At 42.0% G+C, this 15687-nt stretch overlaps 1 protein-coding gene across 1 annotated transcript; it reads right to left on the bottom strand.

Moving 5' to 3' along the window:
* Positions 1-290: 290 nt before the first annotated feature.
* LOC111387840 (ethylene-responsive transcription factor TINY-like) lies at positions 291-1457 on the bottom strand. Its single transcript, XM_023012436.1, has one exon. The coding sequence runs from the start codon at positions 1217-1219 to the stop codon at positions 512-514; it is 708 nt and encodes a 235-aa protein (XP_022868204.1). The 5' UTR covers positions 1220-1457; the 3' UTR covers positions 291-511.
* Positions 1458-15687: the final 14230 nt, after the last annotated feature.

Below are 15687 nucleotides of genomic sequence, written 5' to 3'. Positions count from 1 at the left end.
GGATGACTGGACCGATGTGTTTTATGAAGATAACATGTTTAGATCGGTTACTCTTTGTTGACTCTGTCTTTACCTTATTGCCGTGTATCATATTTGTAATCCCCGTTTGGTCCCCATTTTGTGAAAATAAAAAAGGGTGGCATGGTGATTTTTTGAAAAATGAGTGGTTAAAATAGAAAGAAATTTTTTCGATTTAGGTGTAATATTATTTTATGGAAGATTGTGTAGTTGAAAATTGGAGAGTGCAAAATGAAATGGAATTTAATGGTGGCCAAACGGATACATGCGGAGAGAGTGAGTTTAGTGAGTGTAATTTGTATGCATCAAACCATAGAGGAATTTTATGAGACCCTGAAACTGTATGGTTAGATTCATGGGAAAGGTTCAAAAACATACAAAGAGAGTTGGAGGGGTGGGGGATGAAGAAGCTTCTTTAGCCCTTCAATGAAAAATGGAAAGGGCTAATTGCCTAAAACACACAATTTAAGACAAACCAAGATAGGTACAAACACTAATAATTCCATATCGAAGATTCAAAGCAGCTTGAATTTTCATCATCAGCAGCAGCGCTACCACCACCACCATTGCCGCCGCTCAGCCACTGCGGTGGAGGAGGATCGAAGTCAAACCACCCGTTGTCAAGATAAACAAAATCATTCCTCAGTTCCAGCGAGTCGAAATACGATCCAAGACTAGGCAATTCCACAATCTCACTTAATTCTTCTGAAGTTGTTGAGAGATCTATAGCAGAAACGAGAGACGACAATGATGATGATGAATACAAAGTACTTGACAAAGAAGATGAAGGCTTTTTTATCAAATCAAACTTCTCCATCGCAGCTGCTTTAGCCGCCGCCGCCTGAACATCTCGTGGACTAAGTGAAACTGGCCGCGGCAGGGCGGCTGCAATTTCCGGAAAATTCAGTATGGCGGAGTTGCCTTTAATGCTCAGAGCAGCTACATCATGAGCACGAGCAGCCATTTCTGGTGTAGGGAACGTTCCGAGCCATATACGCGATTTCTTGCGTGGCTCTCGAATTTCAGACACCCATTTCCCCCAGTTCCGCATTCGAACTCCCCGGTAGACAGGATGTTTTCCGTTGGTGGCACTTTCTCGGTTTCTCTTGATCTTCTTGTTGCCAGACTCTGCAGAATTTTCTGGGTTTTCGTGGATTTTTTTAATCAAACCAGCTTCTGAATTCTTAGGCTCAGTATTCATTGTTAAGATGAACAGTGTGTAACTAGTTTTGTGGGTTTTAGTGCGCGTTCTTGTTTGTGCATATGATTTTACATTAGTTACATCAAGAAATTCTGTACGAATTGCAATGTCTTGCAGGGATTTTCATACAAAAGAGAGAAACGAATTGAGAAAAATAGGTTTTGGAGAAGAGCCGTTGACAATATTTAGCAGAGAAATGGAAAGAATGTATATGCAGTACATGTATAATATCAGAAGGTATAAGGACACCCTTATATCTATCATTTCCCAATGACTCATACAACATTTGTAAGACTGAGGTAAAAGAGGTGGGGTAGGGTAGGATAGGGTAGGGTAGGGTAGGGTAGGGTAGGGTGGACTTGGGTGGAGAAGGGACCAATTGAAGAAATGGGTCATTCTGCTAGACCTTGTGGTGCAAACGGGGTCCCCTCTTATGGTACCACGCAACCTCTCATTAATTTCAAAATTGATATCTATCTATGTGAAACTGTGCATCTATCTCTTATCATGCTAGAACCATTGTGAAAGAGGTAATTCTTTCCCTTGCGCTAACGAGAGGACAATCTTCTCTTATGTTATTCACCTCCTGCCAAGGTTTAGAACTTAAAACTTGTCGATCTTGGCTGAAAAGTACGCGTTGATATTATTGAAAATGATACGCGTTGATATTATTGAAAATGATAACACCTTAATATGTTTCGAGATCGTACCCAACACTCTTCCACTTTACTTTCCCTTTGTGAACCATGTGAACATCAATTTTGGCTTCTATCAAGGTATAATCAAGAAATGAATAAGGATTAATAAATATCATGGTGCCTATTTTTATTAGAGAAATTATCTACCAAGCATCGTATGCTAAGCATGAACAATATTTCACACCAATTAGTTGATGAATTATTTAATTCATGGGAACTATCACGAGCTTATTCACTAATTAATTGACGTGCCATGTTATCGTTGCTTAACATAATGTTTAAAAGATTTCTCGTTTTTATAATTCCAAATCTTTGTATCCATATATTGGAGATCTTATAAAATTTTATTGGTAGAGTAAGGCTTATTTTATATTTTATTGCATGAGGAAGCAATGTCAAGATCGGTGTGCTATCAAGCCATAAAAATGGAATACTATCGTTTAATATTATCTTAAATTGTCATTTAATATTTGCAAACTTGTCCTTAATAAATAAACTATAATCACTAGGGGCTTTTTTACAATGTGAAAATGTTTGATTGCTTGTGGCCAATTTTTTAGTTGGTCCAATAGAGAAGATATTTTAGACAACATAAAGACTTCCAGCAATGGGTTCATTTCCATGGAGGGGGAATGCCTAGAATTTTGAATAATATATTTTGCATGAGCTTCTACATAAATGTGACAAGATGGTTTCTTGTTTGGTAAAATAAAGTGAATTAAAAAAAAAAGGAGAATTTTTCCAAATAATAGAAGTATTTTTCCCACCTTCAGTGGCATAAGATTTTTCTTTGCAAATGGTTGGGTGGGTGGGTGAATTTTAGAGCAATAAAATGAAAAATATATAAATGATATGCATACTATATTAAAAATACGAGCTAATGTTTGTTCAATAGCTAGTATCGTGCCTTTTCGAGGCTTATATATGTATAAATGTGTATATACACATAAACATGTATATATTTATATAAAATTATATAATCATATTAGAGGTGTAAAGGTGGATTGGATATTTTTAAATTCTAATCCAAATTATTCGGCCAAAGTTGCTACAAAAATCGTGATTAAATCCCGGGTTTAAATACAAGGCCGAAGCCTCGGCCCTTGATCTTAACAATCAATACCTCAATCTGTCAACAGGACCTATCATTGGCCCTATTTGAATGGCAAAACTCTTATTTGGCTTGGTCCTATGATTTGGGACTATTAATGCTATTCTTGTTGTGTAAGCTTGACTCTCGAGCAATAATAGTTTTCAAAATTAAAAAAAATTAAATAATCAATAATAACTGTGGTGCACTTCGTGTTTTCTAAAAGTGCTAGGTCAATCGATTTAGCTTGACTTGTTGTACACCTTTAAGCCATATGATAAGGGGAAAAGGAGAGTAGTGCCATTCTTCTTTGCTTTTTCAATATTAAAAAATAAAAATAAAATAATGAGTGCTCGTATTTTTATCTAAATATTACAAGGAGAAAATTTCTTCATATAGCTGCAAATTACACGATCATACTTCAAAGAAGATAATAATTATCATAAAAATTTAAAAGATGTTACGATACTTAGCCTCTATTTGATTTAGAATAAAATCGGATTTTTAATAGATTTTGATAAAAGTTGATAAAAGTAGTGAATTCCATGAGATATGTGATTAAAAATAAATTAAATAGAAAAATAAATTTTAAAAAATGAAAAACAAACATGTACTTAATATAATTATTATTATTTTTTTTTCGTTTCGGTGAAATAATAATTGTATAATCATCCAATAACCTATTGCTTTCATGGCGAATGTGACACTTTCATCAAATGTCCGTCCCACATTTGATTCATTAGCAATTTGTTCATTTTCTGTTGGGCAATTGCAATAATCACCAACATTAAGCCACCTAGCAATGTTCAAATCTGAAATATGTCCGGACCCTAATGTGTCTGTATATGGTGCATCCATTACGTGTTCGTGGATCGACCCGTTAGTGATCCTGTCATATCTTGATTTTAGATTTAATCAGTGAACTTTTAACTGCCGACAATCACTTTCAGTTGGGAAAAGTTAAACGGCCTTTTTCATATAATCTATACAAGTTCTGTGGTTATAAGAAAAACACACCCACGTGTGTGTGTATATATATTCGGAGAATGATTCGTCGACGTGAACTCATAGTGTTTTATTGAGAAATTAAATTACACATACAAAAAATATTAAAGTAGAAGTCGAGTCAAATCATCAATGCAGACGAAAAGTAAGTGCAACTTTTGATTGCAGTAGAGTTAAATCCAACATACGAACACGAACACGAACACAAATAAAATATACAGAAATAGTAAACCAGAATAATTTGGAAAGTGCATTGCTGATATAGATGATTAGATAACATCAAATAAATTTAAGGAAAATATAATAGCGTGAAATATAATGTGAATAAGTTGTCGTTTACACGAGAATTATATATTTGGTCAAAAAATCAAGTTATACCTAAGTTTATTTGAATTATAAATTGTGAAGGTTGATGTTAACCAAAACTAACCTAAAGAAAACTTAAAATTCTAATTGTTAATGGTATACAATTCCATTTCACATATTCACTTTAATTAATTTATACAATTTTGTGATTGACAATATTCGTTCGTGTTGAAAATCAATGTTCCAAAATTATCTAATAATATCCATCAAATAAAGTTAGACCTATTTTCACGTAGGAATGTCCTATATGTCTGAAGATTGCGAATATAGAAAAATGCCTTAAGAATAACAAACAGGAAAAACACGATCACATAGATCATAATGATATTTCTATCTTTTATCAAAATTTCTAAGAGCTGTAACACATATTTTACCTCTAGGTGTCAATATGGTTTACAAATAATTCAAACCGTGATTAAGCGTTCAAAAGCATAAAAAATCGTAAAAATACTTGACAAAAATTCCTATTATCTAAAGTAAAAAAAAAAAAAAAAAGGTGAAAAGTATAATTAAAGCTTCACCGTGTGGTTAATATCACAGGATCTTTGTTTAGATAAAAATAATGAAACAGAAAAATAAATAAAAATAAGAAGCTCAAACACACCCTATATATTTTTCTTTAGCTTCTATAGTAGTTCAATCACAGTACTTCATTGATCATATCATCAAAAACAAGGAAAAAGTGTTTTTTCATTCATATGTGTAGAGAATTTACTTAGCGGCCGTTCTGATTTTTCTTTTTTTTTTTTTCCCCTCTTTCTGAAAAAGACAAGCCAAAAGCATTGAATGACAAAGCTTCTGGATTCAGCAACTGTGGGTAAATATTTGACCAAATCATTTTACTTTGATGTGTGAAATGTTAGACTATTGAGCAACAAACAAATTTGCTTGTTATGTTATTTGCTGTTCAATGTTTCACTTTTACCCGCCATGTCAAATCCTTGAACATGTTCCAGATAGGGCAAGGAGTGGGCGTAGGTCTAGCCGTCTAGTCCTAATTCGAAAAGAGTGATGGCCCACTTAATGTCAACTATCTATTGTAGTAATGTCAGCCTTCTTCGATTCGAAATGGCGTTTTTGGACTTTCGAGAGGCCACGATGAGTTGAAAACCCTCCTTTGTATCTTGAGATAACGGTGTTAAAAGTGATTGTTCATGTTTTAAATCCTTCAAAAGTACATAAATGCCCTATCATTGTTCACAGAAATAAGGAAGAACTCATAAAAACCTTTGAAAATCTCAATGTCACCTTCGATATTTACTTGGACAATTGTTGGTTCAATTTGTTGATCAGCATCTTATGTCGATCATCCAAGATACATTGCTATATTAAGGGATATCGTAACGAATGAAGATACAAAAGATAAAAAATATAGGAAAGTTTGAGTTAGTCATTTTAATAAGTTGACGTTTTAAGATGGAATATTGATCTTAATATAATATAATATTAGAGTCCATGAAACTCGAATGAGGAATTCGATCAAACTAACACTCATATGAGCATAAAGACTTCAAGATTAACATGATCAAATAAGTAACTATTGTGTGTGTGACACATCAATACATAAAATCTCTCATTGAATAAAGATACAAATAATATAAAAAAATTCTGTACTTCTCTTAATAAGGTTGGCATAACCCTAATTTTTAAAATATCAAGCTCTAATCCTCGTGCATAATAGAACGTGCGAGGGTTTGAAACCAAACTAAACACATTAAACAAAGACTAGGCTCCTAATAAATTTAGGACGAGCTCGCTACATCTACCACATAATCTAAAGCGACTAAATCCTTACAAACCTAACATAAATCCTTTTTCCACTCCGGCCACATTTTTATTTATTTAATTAATTTTCTTGTTCATTCACATGAGGATCACTTGCCATGCCCGTAAAGTAAAACTCATAAATTCATAATCTGATCTTTCTTGTTCATCATTATCATCTGATTATGGCAGCTTTAACACACAAATATTTCATGCTTTTCTGCAGAAGTTCCATAACAGTGTCAAGATACAGTTCACTTGCAGAAAGTTTCTCATATTCATGGAAGCAATGACTATTAATTGCAGGTAACGACTCCCTATGAACAATAGATATATGTACTGATAAAGCTTGATAAATTTAGCCTCAACTTTATGTATGGCTAAGTAAATTTACTTATTATTGAGGATCAAAATAAGTAATTTTGTTAAAAACACTTGAAAATAAGTAAATTACTCATGTTAGTTGTAAATCAAAATCAAGCAATTGCTAGCTTACATATACTCTATGAAATAAAACAATTAGATGGCACTCTTTGTTAGCCATATAATTTCTTGAGGTTCATATCATTTATTTGATTTATTTTATGTAATATTAAAATTAGAACTTGATGAAGACTTAAATGTTATTCGTGTTGTTGTCCTCGAAAATTGGTTCTTCCATGTGGCCAACCGAGAGCTACTCCACGTATTCCTCCTTGCGCACAATCAGCGAATGGTCAGACGCACACGGTCGGGACCAACGACGGTGGTGGCAGCCGTATACACTCCGATGGTCAAGTCAGGTTTAAGTGGTCGGAACAGTACCCAGGGGTTGTGCAAATCAATGATAATGGAGGATGAGAAAATATATATAAGCTTGCTATGGAGTGCTATGTAGTAAGAGTTTCATTACCTTTGCCTCTTGTCAAACCTTGGGTATTTATAGGTGGTATGAGCCGTTGGATGTGGGACGCGTGTATACATCTGATGGTATGAGGCGTTCGCTCATAGACGTCAATCAGCCGCGTCTGTAGAGTAGGCAGACAGCTTGTCTCTTCCGAGTTGAATTGACATAAAGTTGATAAGTCACATCATCTAGCCTCATGGAGACGTCAAATCAATTTAAACCTTAGGTACATGAAAGATCTTGGCATAAATATCTTTCTGAAATTGGCGGCGGATCCTCTAACCGGGGTCCACTTGGCCTCAGCCTCGACGGCGAGGTACTTTTGGTCAGGTATTACTAGGTTGCAGGTATTGCTGACATCACTTCGGAAACACTTCGGACGGGTCTTTACCAAGTCGGAACATATGGTGGTGAGCGTCCGAGGCGTATCAGATCGGTCTCAGATCGGAGCGTAACAGTGGTCCCCCAAGTCCAGGTATGAATATTTATATTATGGGTGGACTTGCTTCCCCGACCGTGTTTCCAAGGTGACAGTTGGGTGTCATGCCCATTCTCCCAAAAGGCTGCTACGGCTACTATTATTATTGACGACTGGTTGTAACCGAGGTGACACGTTTTAAGTAAGCGTGAATGTCACAGCGACATCTTGGGCGTAGATCAAATCTGGCGTTTCATTTCAACGACCTAGATTGAAGATGCGATGAACGGCTTAGATTGATCGCATATGAATTCGACGGTGGAGATCGGATTTGTGTTTCTATAAAAGGAGGACTCTGAGGCTTTCTCAGGCTTTCTACCTTTGTGAAACAAACAATTTACTTTGCTCTCACGTAATTGGCCATTTTTGGCGTTTTCTAAGCAACTCCGGTGAGAAAATTGAACTTCCGGCGACCTTACACCATTTTCAGCTAGGAAAACCTTCAAACTTGTAAGTTTTATACCTTTTAGGACTTTTAAATTTTGAAAGAATGGCCTCGGAGGGAAGTTCTGGTTCGGGGAGGAGGTTAGAACTAGTGAGGGTGGACGAGCCCGTTGTGGCGACCTCCTCAGAAATAGTTGGGGCAATAATAGGGGAGAAAATATATGGAAGTGACTGGATAGCCCAGCAAATATGTCTGTGCATTGGGGGGCATCGAACTACCCATCTAAATTAAGAGAGGCCGACCTGGGGAGACTTAGGATAGAGTACATGATCCTTGATAGCATAGATTTGATCCTCCCCGGGCCGGAAGAGAGAGCCTGCTACCCTAGGCCGGGTTGTGTGGCCATTAGCGAGGCAATCCTTAGTGCCGGACTTAGACTGTCAGTTCACCCATTCTTTAGGATGGTGCTTAGATCCTACGGGCTAGCCCCGACGCAGCTCAATCCAAACTCCTGTAGCCAAATGGTGGGCTCCTGGATGTTGTGGAAAGAGGCGTCATTAGGGGTGTCTAGATGCCCCTCTCCGTTTTTCAGACCCTTTATATACCTAAGGTTACTGCCTGGGGGGATAAGACCTGGGGGTGGTATTACCTTACCTCAAGGGGTTCCCATACTCCATTCGTGCTCGATCCGCTGAGCTCCATCAAAGAATGGAAGAGCTCGTGGTGCTGGGCTACAGAGCAATGGGACACGATGGAAGGAGACCCCCTGGCGCCTCTTACGGTCCCGACAAAGTATTCAACACTTAGCGAGTATAGTTGTTTTTCCTTATATTTCTCTTCGGTTCGAATTGTGCCTAACAATTACATTTCCTTTGTAGGTGCTCTTCCTCGATGCGAGCTGTCATCCGAGGACTTTGACACCATCTGCGTCATTTATCATCTTACCATAGGTTGATCCGAAAGAACATCCACTTCATTACTCACGATCTGATGGTATCCCAAGGTAACTGGACTGAAGTCTTTGCTTTTTATTCCAAACTCTCAAGACTTGTACTAATTCCTTATTCGCTCTATGCAGACAACTTTAATAAGAAGATGTTGGTGCGCCCCGACTTCAAGACCATCCAGAAGATGATGGCAGAGGCACGGGCGTTGAAGGCCTCCTCCTCCTCGTACAAAAAGCAAATGGAGGATTTGGTGGAAGCTAGTAAGAGGCTTCAGCCTCCGACGGAGGAGGAGGTACCGGAGGACTCGGAGGCTGACCTTCGGAGGAAGGGCAAGTAGAGTGCCACCCTTCCAAAACGCCCAACTGTGGCGAGGCCACCCCCAGCTTTGAGACAGACCATAATTCCCACCGGGGTGGCCATTCCGGAGAAAAGGCCCGTCCCAACTGAGTCTACCACTGCCTCGACCACAACACCCCTCGCTACAGTGCTAATTGAACAAGTGCTAGGCAGCAGAAGAGGAAGATGCCACGTCCCTCTAATGAGGTTGACTTTCTGGGCACCAATCTCGAAGAGCTCGTAAGGAAAGTGTTGGAGGCTCTTCCTCGGAAGACAGCTACGGTGGCGGTGGTCCACAGCAAATACTGGACAGATGAGTGGAGGGACCACACCGCCTCCTGCACGGCTGAGGATTTGGTGGTCATGAACAATGCTTGCGTGGCTCGGGCCCTGAGTACAAGTATCCAGTTTGAGGACTTGGTGAAAGATCTGAACTCTAAGAGGGAGGACCTCGCCAAGCGCCTCGAGAAGGCGATGCACTACGGGGATGCCGTGCGAGCTGCCCAGGCCAAGGCCACGCAGGCTGAGGAGGGGAAGAAGGAGGTTGAGGCCCAGCTAACTGTCGCCAAAGCAAAAGTGGAACGGCTGAAGAAGAAGTTGTATGAGGTGGAGTGCCAAGTGGCTGCTGTGACTCGGCGGCTTGATCACGCCAATGAGCACCACAAGCTCAGCACCGAGGCTCTGGAGGCCTCCAACAAAGAGAAGGTAGAGCTAAGGCAGAAGGCAGAGGCTCAGTCAGAGGAGATTGCCTCTTTGAAGGAGGAGTTGAAGTCTGGAGGGGAGGTGGTAGTCCAGAACTTCATCGACCACTTTGAAGACTATCCCCTGTATGACGACTTCGCCAATTTCTGGGCCTCATGGAGTGCCCAAAGTTTATTGGGTCGACTGAAGGAGGTGCACCCCGCTCTGGACATCTCTTCATTGGAGGCAGAGTTCGGGGGGCCAACTGGAGGTCGACCTGATAGGCTTGTCGAGGAGGCTCCGGAGGCCCAGGAGGCGGCCAATGTAGAAGCCCCTCCAGCAGAGTAGGGTTACCTTTTGTAATGGCTTTGGCCTCCTTATACTTAAATTTATTCAATGAAATGAAATTTTTACTTAAGTATTTGCGCTTCTGCTTTTTTATCTTTTCTATCTGTTCATACTTGTATGAATGACAAGTGTCAGACTAATTGCCTCGCGACAATAACCAGTTAATAACTGCGGACCGGGCCACTCAAGTTAATATAAGTTTAATCACTTAAGTGAGTATGAAGCGACTCTTAATGCTAACCTGTTAATAATTTGAGGTCGGACCACTTAAGTTAATATGAAGCGGGCCACTTAACGTTAATCAGCTAATAATTGAAGATCGGAAAGCTTAAATGAACCTTCTGAAGGACTGAGGAAACTATTCACTAACTGATGTGTCTCGGAACCGAAGGTTCATTACTTAAGATAAATTACACTACCCTTTACTAAGGCAATTCCAACACTTAGAGAATTTTACAATTGAGATCATATCAGAACAATCGATTCATTATAACATACTGAGATCGGATCGGAGCGAAGTCTCATCATTGATAGTACTTCCTCAAGTGTTCGATGTTCCACTGGTGAGGCAGCGCCTTTCTTGCCATATCTTCGATTTCGAAGGTACCAGGTCGGGATTCCCTGTGGATGCGGTAAGGGCCTTCCCACTTTGGGCCAAACACTCATGACCCTGTTGGTTTTGAAGATTGAAAAACTCTTCTGAGGACGAGGTCGCCCAGGAGAAGAGTTCTGTTTCTGACCTTGGAGTTGTAATAGCGGGTCATCTTTCGATGATATTTTGCCAAGATCACTTGGGAGGTATCTCTCCTTTCCTCAAGAAGCTGTAGTTCGCTTATTCGAGCCTCGTCGTTGCTGATCTCATTGAAATGTATCCTTCGATGTGATGGGACCCCGACTTCGACTGGACTCATGGCCTCGGCTCCGTAGGTCATAGAAAATGGGGTTTCACCGGTTGCAGTCCGGCAAGAAGTCCTGATAGCCCAGAGGACGTGTGGGAGTTCGTCAACTCAGGCCCCCTTTGAGGTATCAAGTTTCCTTTTCGGGGTGTGCTTGATAGTCTTGTTCACTGCTTCAACTTGCCCATTCGCTTGGGGGTGATGAGGTGTTGAGAAGTCCTTCTTTATGCCCAATTCGTCGCATAAGTCTCGCATCTTCCTGTTGTCGAACTGCCTTCCGTTATCAGACACTAAGGAGTGGGGAATGCCGAATCTACAAATGATGTTTTTCCAAACGAATTTGGTAGTATTAGCCTAGGTAATTCTGGCAAGGGGTTCAGCCTCGACCCACTTAGTGAAGTAGTCAATGGCGACAATGGCGAAAGTTGCACTTCCTCTCCCTTTTGGGAGTGGACCAATGAAGTCAATGCCCCACTTGGCGAACGGCCAGGGGCTGGTTACTACGGAGAGGCTCTGACCAGGCTGTCTTTTTATGTTCGAGAAGCGTTGGCATTTGTCACATTTCTGGACAAACTGGCAAGCATCCCTTTTCAGGGTCGGCCAGAAGTAGCCTTAGCGGAGAACCTTGTGTGCCAGAGCCGTTCCTCCGGAGTGATTTCCGCAGATTCCTTCATGGATTTCCCTAAGTATGTATGTGGCCTCTTCGTCTCCTACGCATCGAAGAAGCGGTGAGGTGAAGCCTCTCTTCTAAACGGTATCTTCTTGCAGGACGAAGTGTGCACCCCTTTTTTTCTTAACTTCCTCGCCTCGCCTCTGGAAGCAGGTAGTGTTTGCTCCTTCAAATAGACGATGATGGGTTGCATCCATAATGGGGTGCCTTCTATCCACAGTATCTCTTCACCTCCGGAGGTGGAGGGTTTTGATAGGTGCTCAATAGGGACGACGTTTAGCAGCTCTGAGTCCATGCTGCTGGCCAATTTTGAGAGGGCGTCTGCATATGCATTCTCTAGACAGGGGACTTGAGTTAGTTTGAACCTTTCAAAATGAGGAATTATGTCCAGAATCAACTTCAAGTACGCAATCATGTTACCATCTTTGACTGCGAAGTTTTCATTGACCCGATTTACTATAAGCTGAGAGTTACTGCTCGCCTAGAGCCTCCTGACCCGCATTTCCTTTGCGAGTCTAAGACCTGCCAGAAGGGCCTCGTATTTGGCGGAGTTGTTCGAGGCTTTGAAGCCGAACCTCACTGCACAATTTAGCTTGTGGCCTTCCGGACTTTCCAATATGATCCCTGCCCCTGCGCCATCCTCTCCTGAGGACCCATCTACGAACAGTTTCCATGTGGGGGGGGGGCTTGGCTGGTTCCATTATCGCCTCCATTTCTGGGGCCTTGGCAAACTCAACCATAAAATCAGCAAAGGTCTGGCCCTTGATGGTATGTTGAGGTCGGAACGTTAGATCGAACTCACCGAGCTCGATTGCCCATTTTAGCAGGCGTCCTGATGCGTCTGTTTTCTGCATCACCTGCTTTAGTGGGAAATTGGTGAGAACTTGTATTGAGTGGGCTTGGAAGTATGGCCTCAGCTTTCTTGAGGCTGTGATAAGGGCGAGTGCCAGTTTTTCCATGTCTGGGTAGCGTGTTTTAGTTGGAAGAAGTGCTTTGCTGATATAGTACACTAGCAGTTGGCGCTCATTTTCTTCCCTGATTAGGGTTGCGCTGACCGCCATGTCCGAAACCGCTAGATACAGCAGTAAAGATTTATCCTGTTGAGGTTTTGACAAGAGAGATGCCTCTCCAAGGTGCTTTTTCAGAGCCTCAAACGCTTCTTCACACTCCGAAATTCATTGGAATTTCTTTCCTTGCTTCAGCACATTGAAGAAAGGCAAGCTTTTATCTGTGGCTCTGGAAATGAAGCGACTGAGTGCGGCTATCTGACCGTTGAGACTTTGGACCTCCTTCGGTTTCTGAGGTGACTTCATTTCTAGCAAGGCCATTACTTTCACTGGATTCGCCTCAATTCCTCTCTGATTTACAATATACCCCAAGAACTGGCCCGATGCCACTCCAAAGGTGCACTTGAGAGGATTCAATTTTATATTATACTTTCTAAGTATCTAAAAAGTTTGATCGAGGTGACTCACGTGTTCGGCTACCTAGAGGCTTTTGACCAACATGTCGTCCACGTAAACCTCCATGATTTTGCCAATGAGTTCGGCAAACATTATGTTGACCAACCTCTGATATGTAGCTTCGGCATTCTTCAATCCGAAGGGCATAACTTTGTAGCAATACAGACCCCTGTCCGTAATGAATGATGTAGCTTCCTCATCAGGTCGGAACATGGGTATCTGGTTATACCCTGAGTATGCATCCATGAAACTCAGTAGTTCATGTTCAGCAGTAGAATCCACAAGTTGATCTATTCTTGGAAGTGGGAAGCTGTCTTTGGGGCACGCCTTATTTAGGTTCGTGAAGTCCACGCATACCCTCCACTTTCCGCTGGACTTTTTCACCAGGACCGGGTTGGATATCCACCTTGGATAGATGGCCTCTCTTATGAAACCACTGCGGCTAAGTTTGTTTACTTCGTCTTTCAGTGGCTCATACCTTTCCGGATTGAGGGCACGTCTCTTCTGTCTATGGGGGGGCATAGGAGGGATTGATGTTAAGGTGATGGCAACTAATCCTAGGATCTATTCCCACCATATCTTCATGTTTCCATGCGAAGACATCCAGATTCCCTTTCAGGAAGCTTATCATCTCTGCTTTTGCTTCAGGGGACAATGACTTTCCTAGATACAAGACCTGACTGGGGTCTTCTGGGTTGACAGGGAAAATCTCCAATTCTTCCATTGGGGTTGCATTTGGTTCAGAGTCAATTATTCGGGGATCTAACTCATCAAGAGGGTGCCCTTGTTCAGGGACCTCTTCCATGTCGACGTCTCCGCCTTGTTCAGAGGTATGCCCTTGTTCAGGGGCGTCGAGCATTTCCACGTCCGTACTGACTTCAGCGGGTACCTCAGTTAGGATTACATTAACAGTTCGGGGCTCGGACTTTCGCGGCGAGTTTAAGTAGCATGCCCTGGAGCCCATCTGATCGCCTCAGACCGCAGCAATCCCATGTTCTGTTGGAAATTTCATGCACAAGTAGTGGATGGACATGACAGCCCAAAGATCTTTCAGACCGGGTCTGCCCAATACTCCACGATAAGCCGATCTGTGATCTACCACCAGAAATTTCATGAAGTACTGGGCCACTAGGGGCGTCGAACCCATTTCGACGGGCAGGGTGATTTGCCCTCGTGGGATGATCTTGTCCCCAGTGAATCCGAATAGTAGGTCGGTCATGGGGATCAACCCATATTCAATTTGCATTTTGTCAAAAGTGGAGCCGAAAAATATGTTCACGAAACTGCCATTGTCAACGAGCATGGGTTTTAATCCGTTTCTAGCTACTACGGCTCTTACAACCAATGCATCACAATAAGGGTGGTGAACCCCCTTTGAGTCTTCCTGGGAGAAGGTGATTGAGGTCATCCTATCTGCTGCTTGTGATTCATTGACAATGTAAGTGATCATTGGGGGGGTCCTTTGCTTCCCTTGTGTAATTCCTCTGGGCATTCTTGGCGCTGCCACCGACGTGGGGTCCTCCAATGATAGTATCAATTTCCCTGATGACCTGGCTTCCAGAAAATTGGGCTTGGTTTCCCTGTTTTGATTGACCTCGGTCCCTTGATTCTCTTCTCCGAGGAGATTGTTCCCTATGACCTCTCCCTCCCCTTCCCGGGGAGGTGGATCTGCGAGGGTATTTGTCCCTGATGGAAGGGTGCGGGTTGCTTCGATCAGGGCGTCGATTGGCGTCTCAGCACTCGCTAGTGTCATGTCCATAGAGTTGATGGAACGTACAAAACCTTGCCCCTTCCAAAGGTCTGTTTGACCTTTTTTCTTCTTCTTCTTCTTCTTGTTATCAGCTCTTCCCGATGGTCCCACTTCGGCAGGGGCATTATCATATGCCAATACCGGTACTGCATTCAATGTGGCGGAAGTCAGGGCCTGTCTGGATGTGGGAGCTATTGTATGACCCGCTTGGGTCCATTGCTGAGTAACAAGGTGTGCTGCGGGTCCTCGACCTACCTGCCTCTGAGGAAGAGGGAGTCCTTGTGCGGCACGATTGCGATGATCAATCATTTCTTCACTAACAATTTCCACTCTCATCATTTCCACCAGCTCGTCATATGTAGAGGGATTCTTGCTGCGCACGTCCCTCCAGAACAAAGTATTATGTTGAGCCCACCTTTTAGGGTTGAAAGGGCTTCTCTGTCAGTGACCTGTTCGCAGTAGGTGATTTCATCTGTAAACCTGACGAGATAGCTTTTCAGCGTCTCCCCAAGGGCCTACCTCATATCTTGCAGGCGTTGCACTAGTGCCTCTCATTCCCTGCGCGAGAGGTACTGGTTCAAAAATACTTTCTTCAAATCTGGCCAACTTCTGATGCTTAGGGGAGGAAGCCTGTTGTACCATACCTCGACGGCCCCGCCTAGCGTTAAATAGAAGGCTCTACATTTTAAAGCAGGGGAGGCTCCC

Source organism: Olea europaea, unplaced genomic scaffold (assembly GCF_002742605.1).
Source record: "Olea europaea var. sylvestris unplaced genomic scaffold, O_europaea_v1 scaffold428, whole genome shotgun sequence".
Taxonomy (NCBI): Eukaryota; Viridiplantae; Streptophyta; class Magnoliopsida; order Lamiales; family Oleaceae; genus Olea; species Olea europaea.
This window is presented reverse-complemented; position numbering and strand designations above follow the sequence as displayed.

Coding starts and splice junctions, on each gene's coding strand:
- LOC111387840 (XM_023012436.1), bottom strand. CDS start 1,219: ATGAATACTGAGCCTAAGAATTCAGAAGCTGGTTTGATTAAAAAAATC.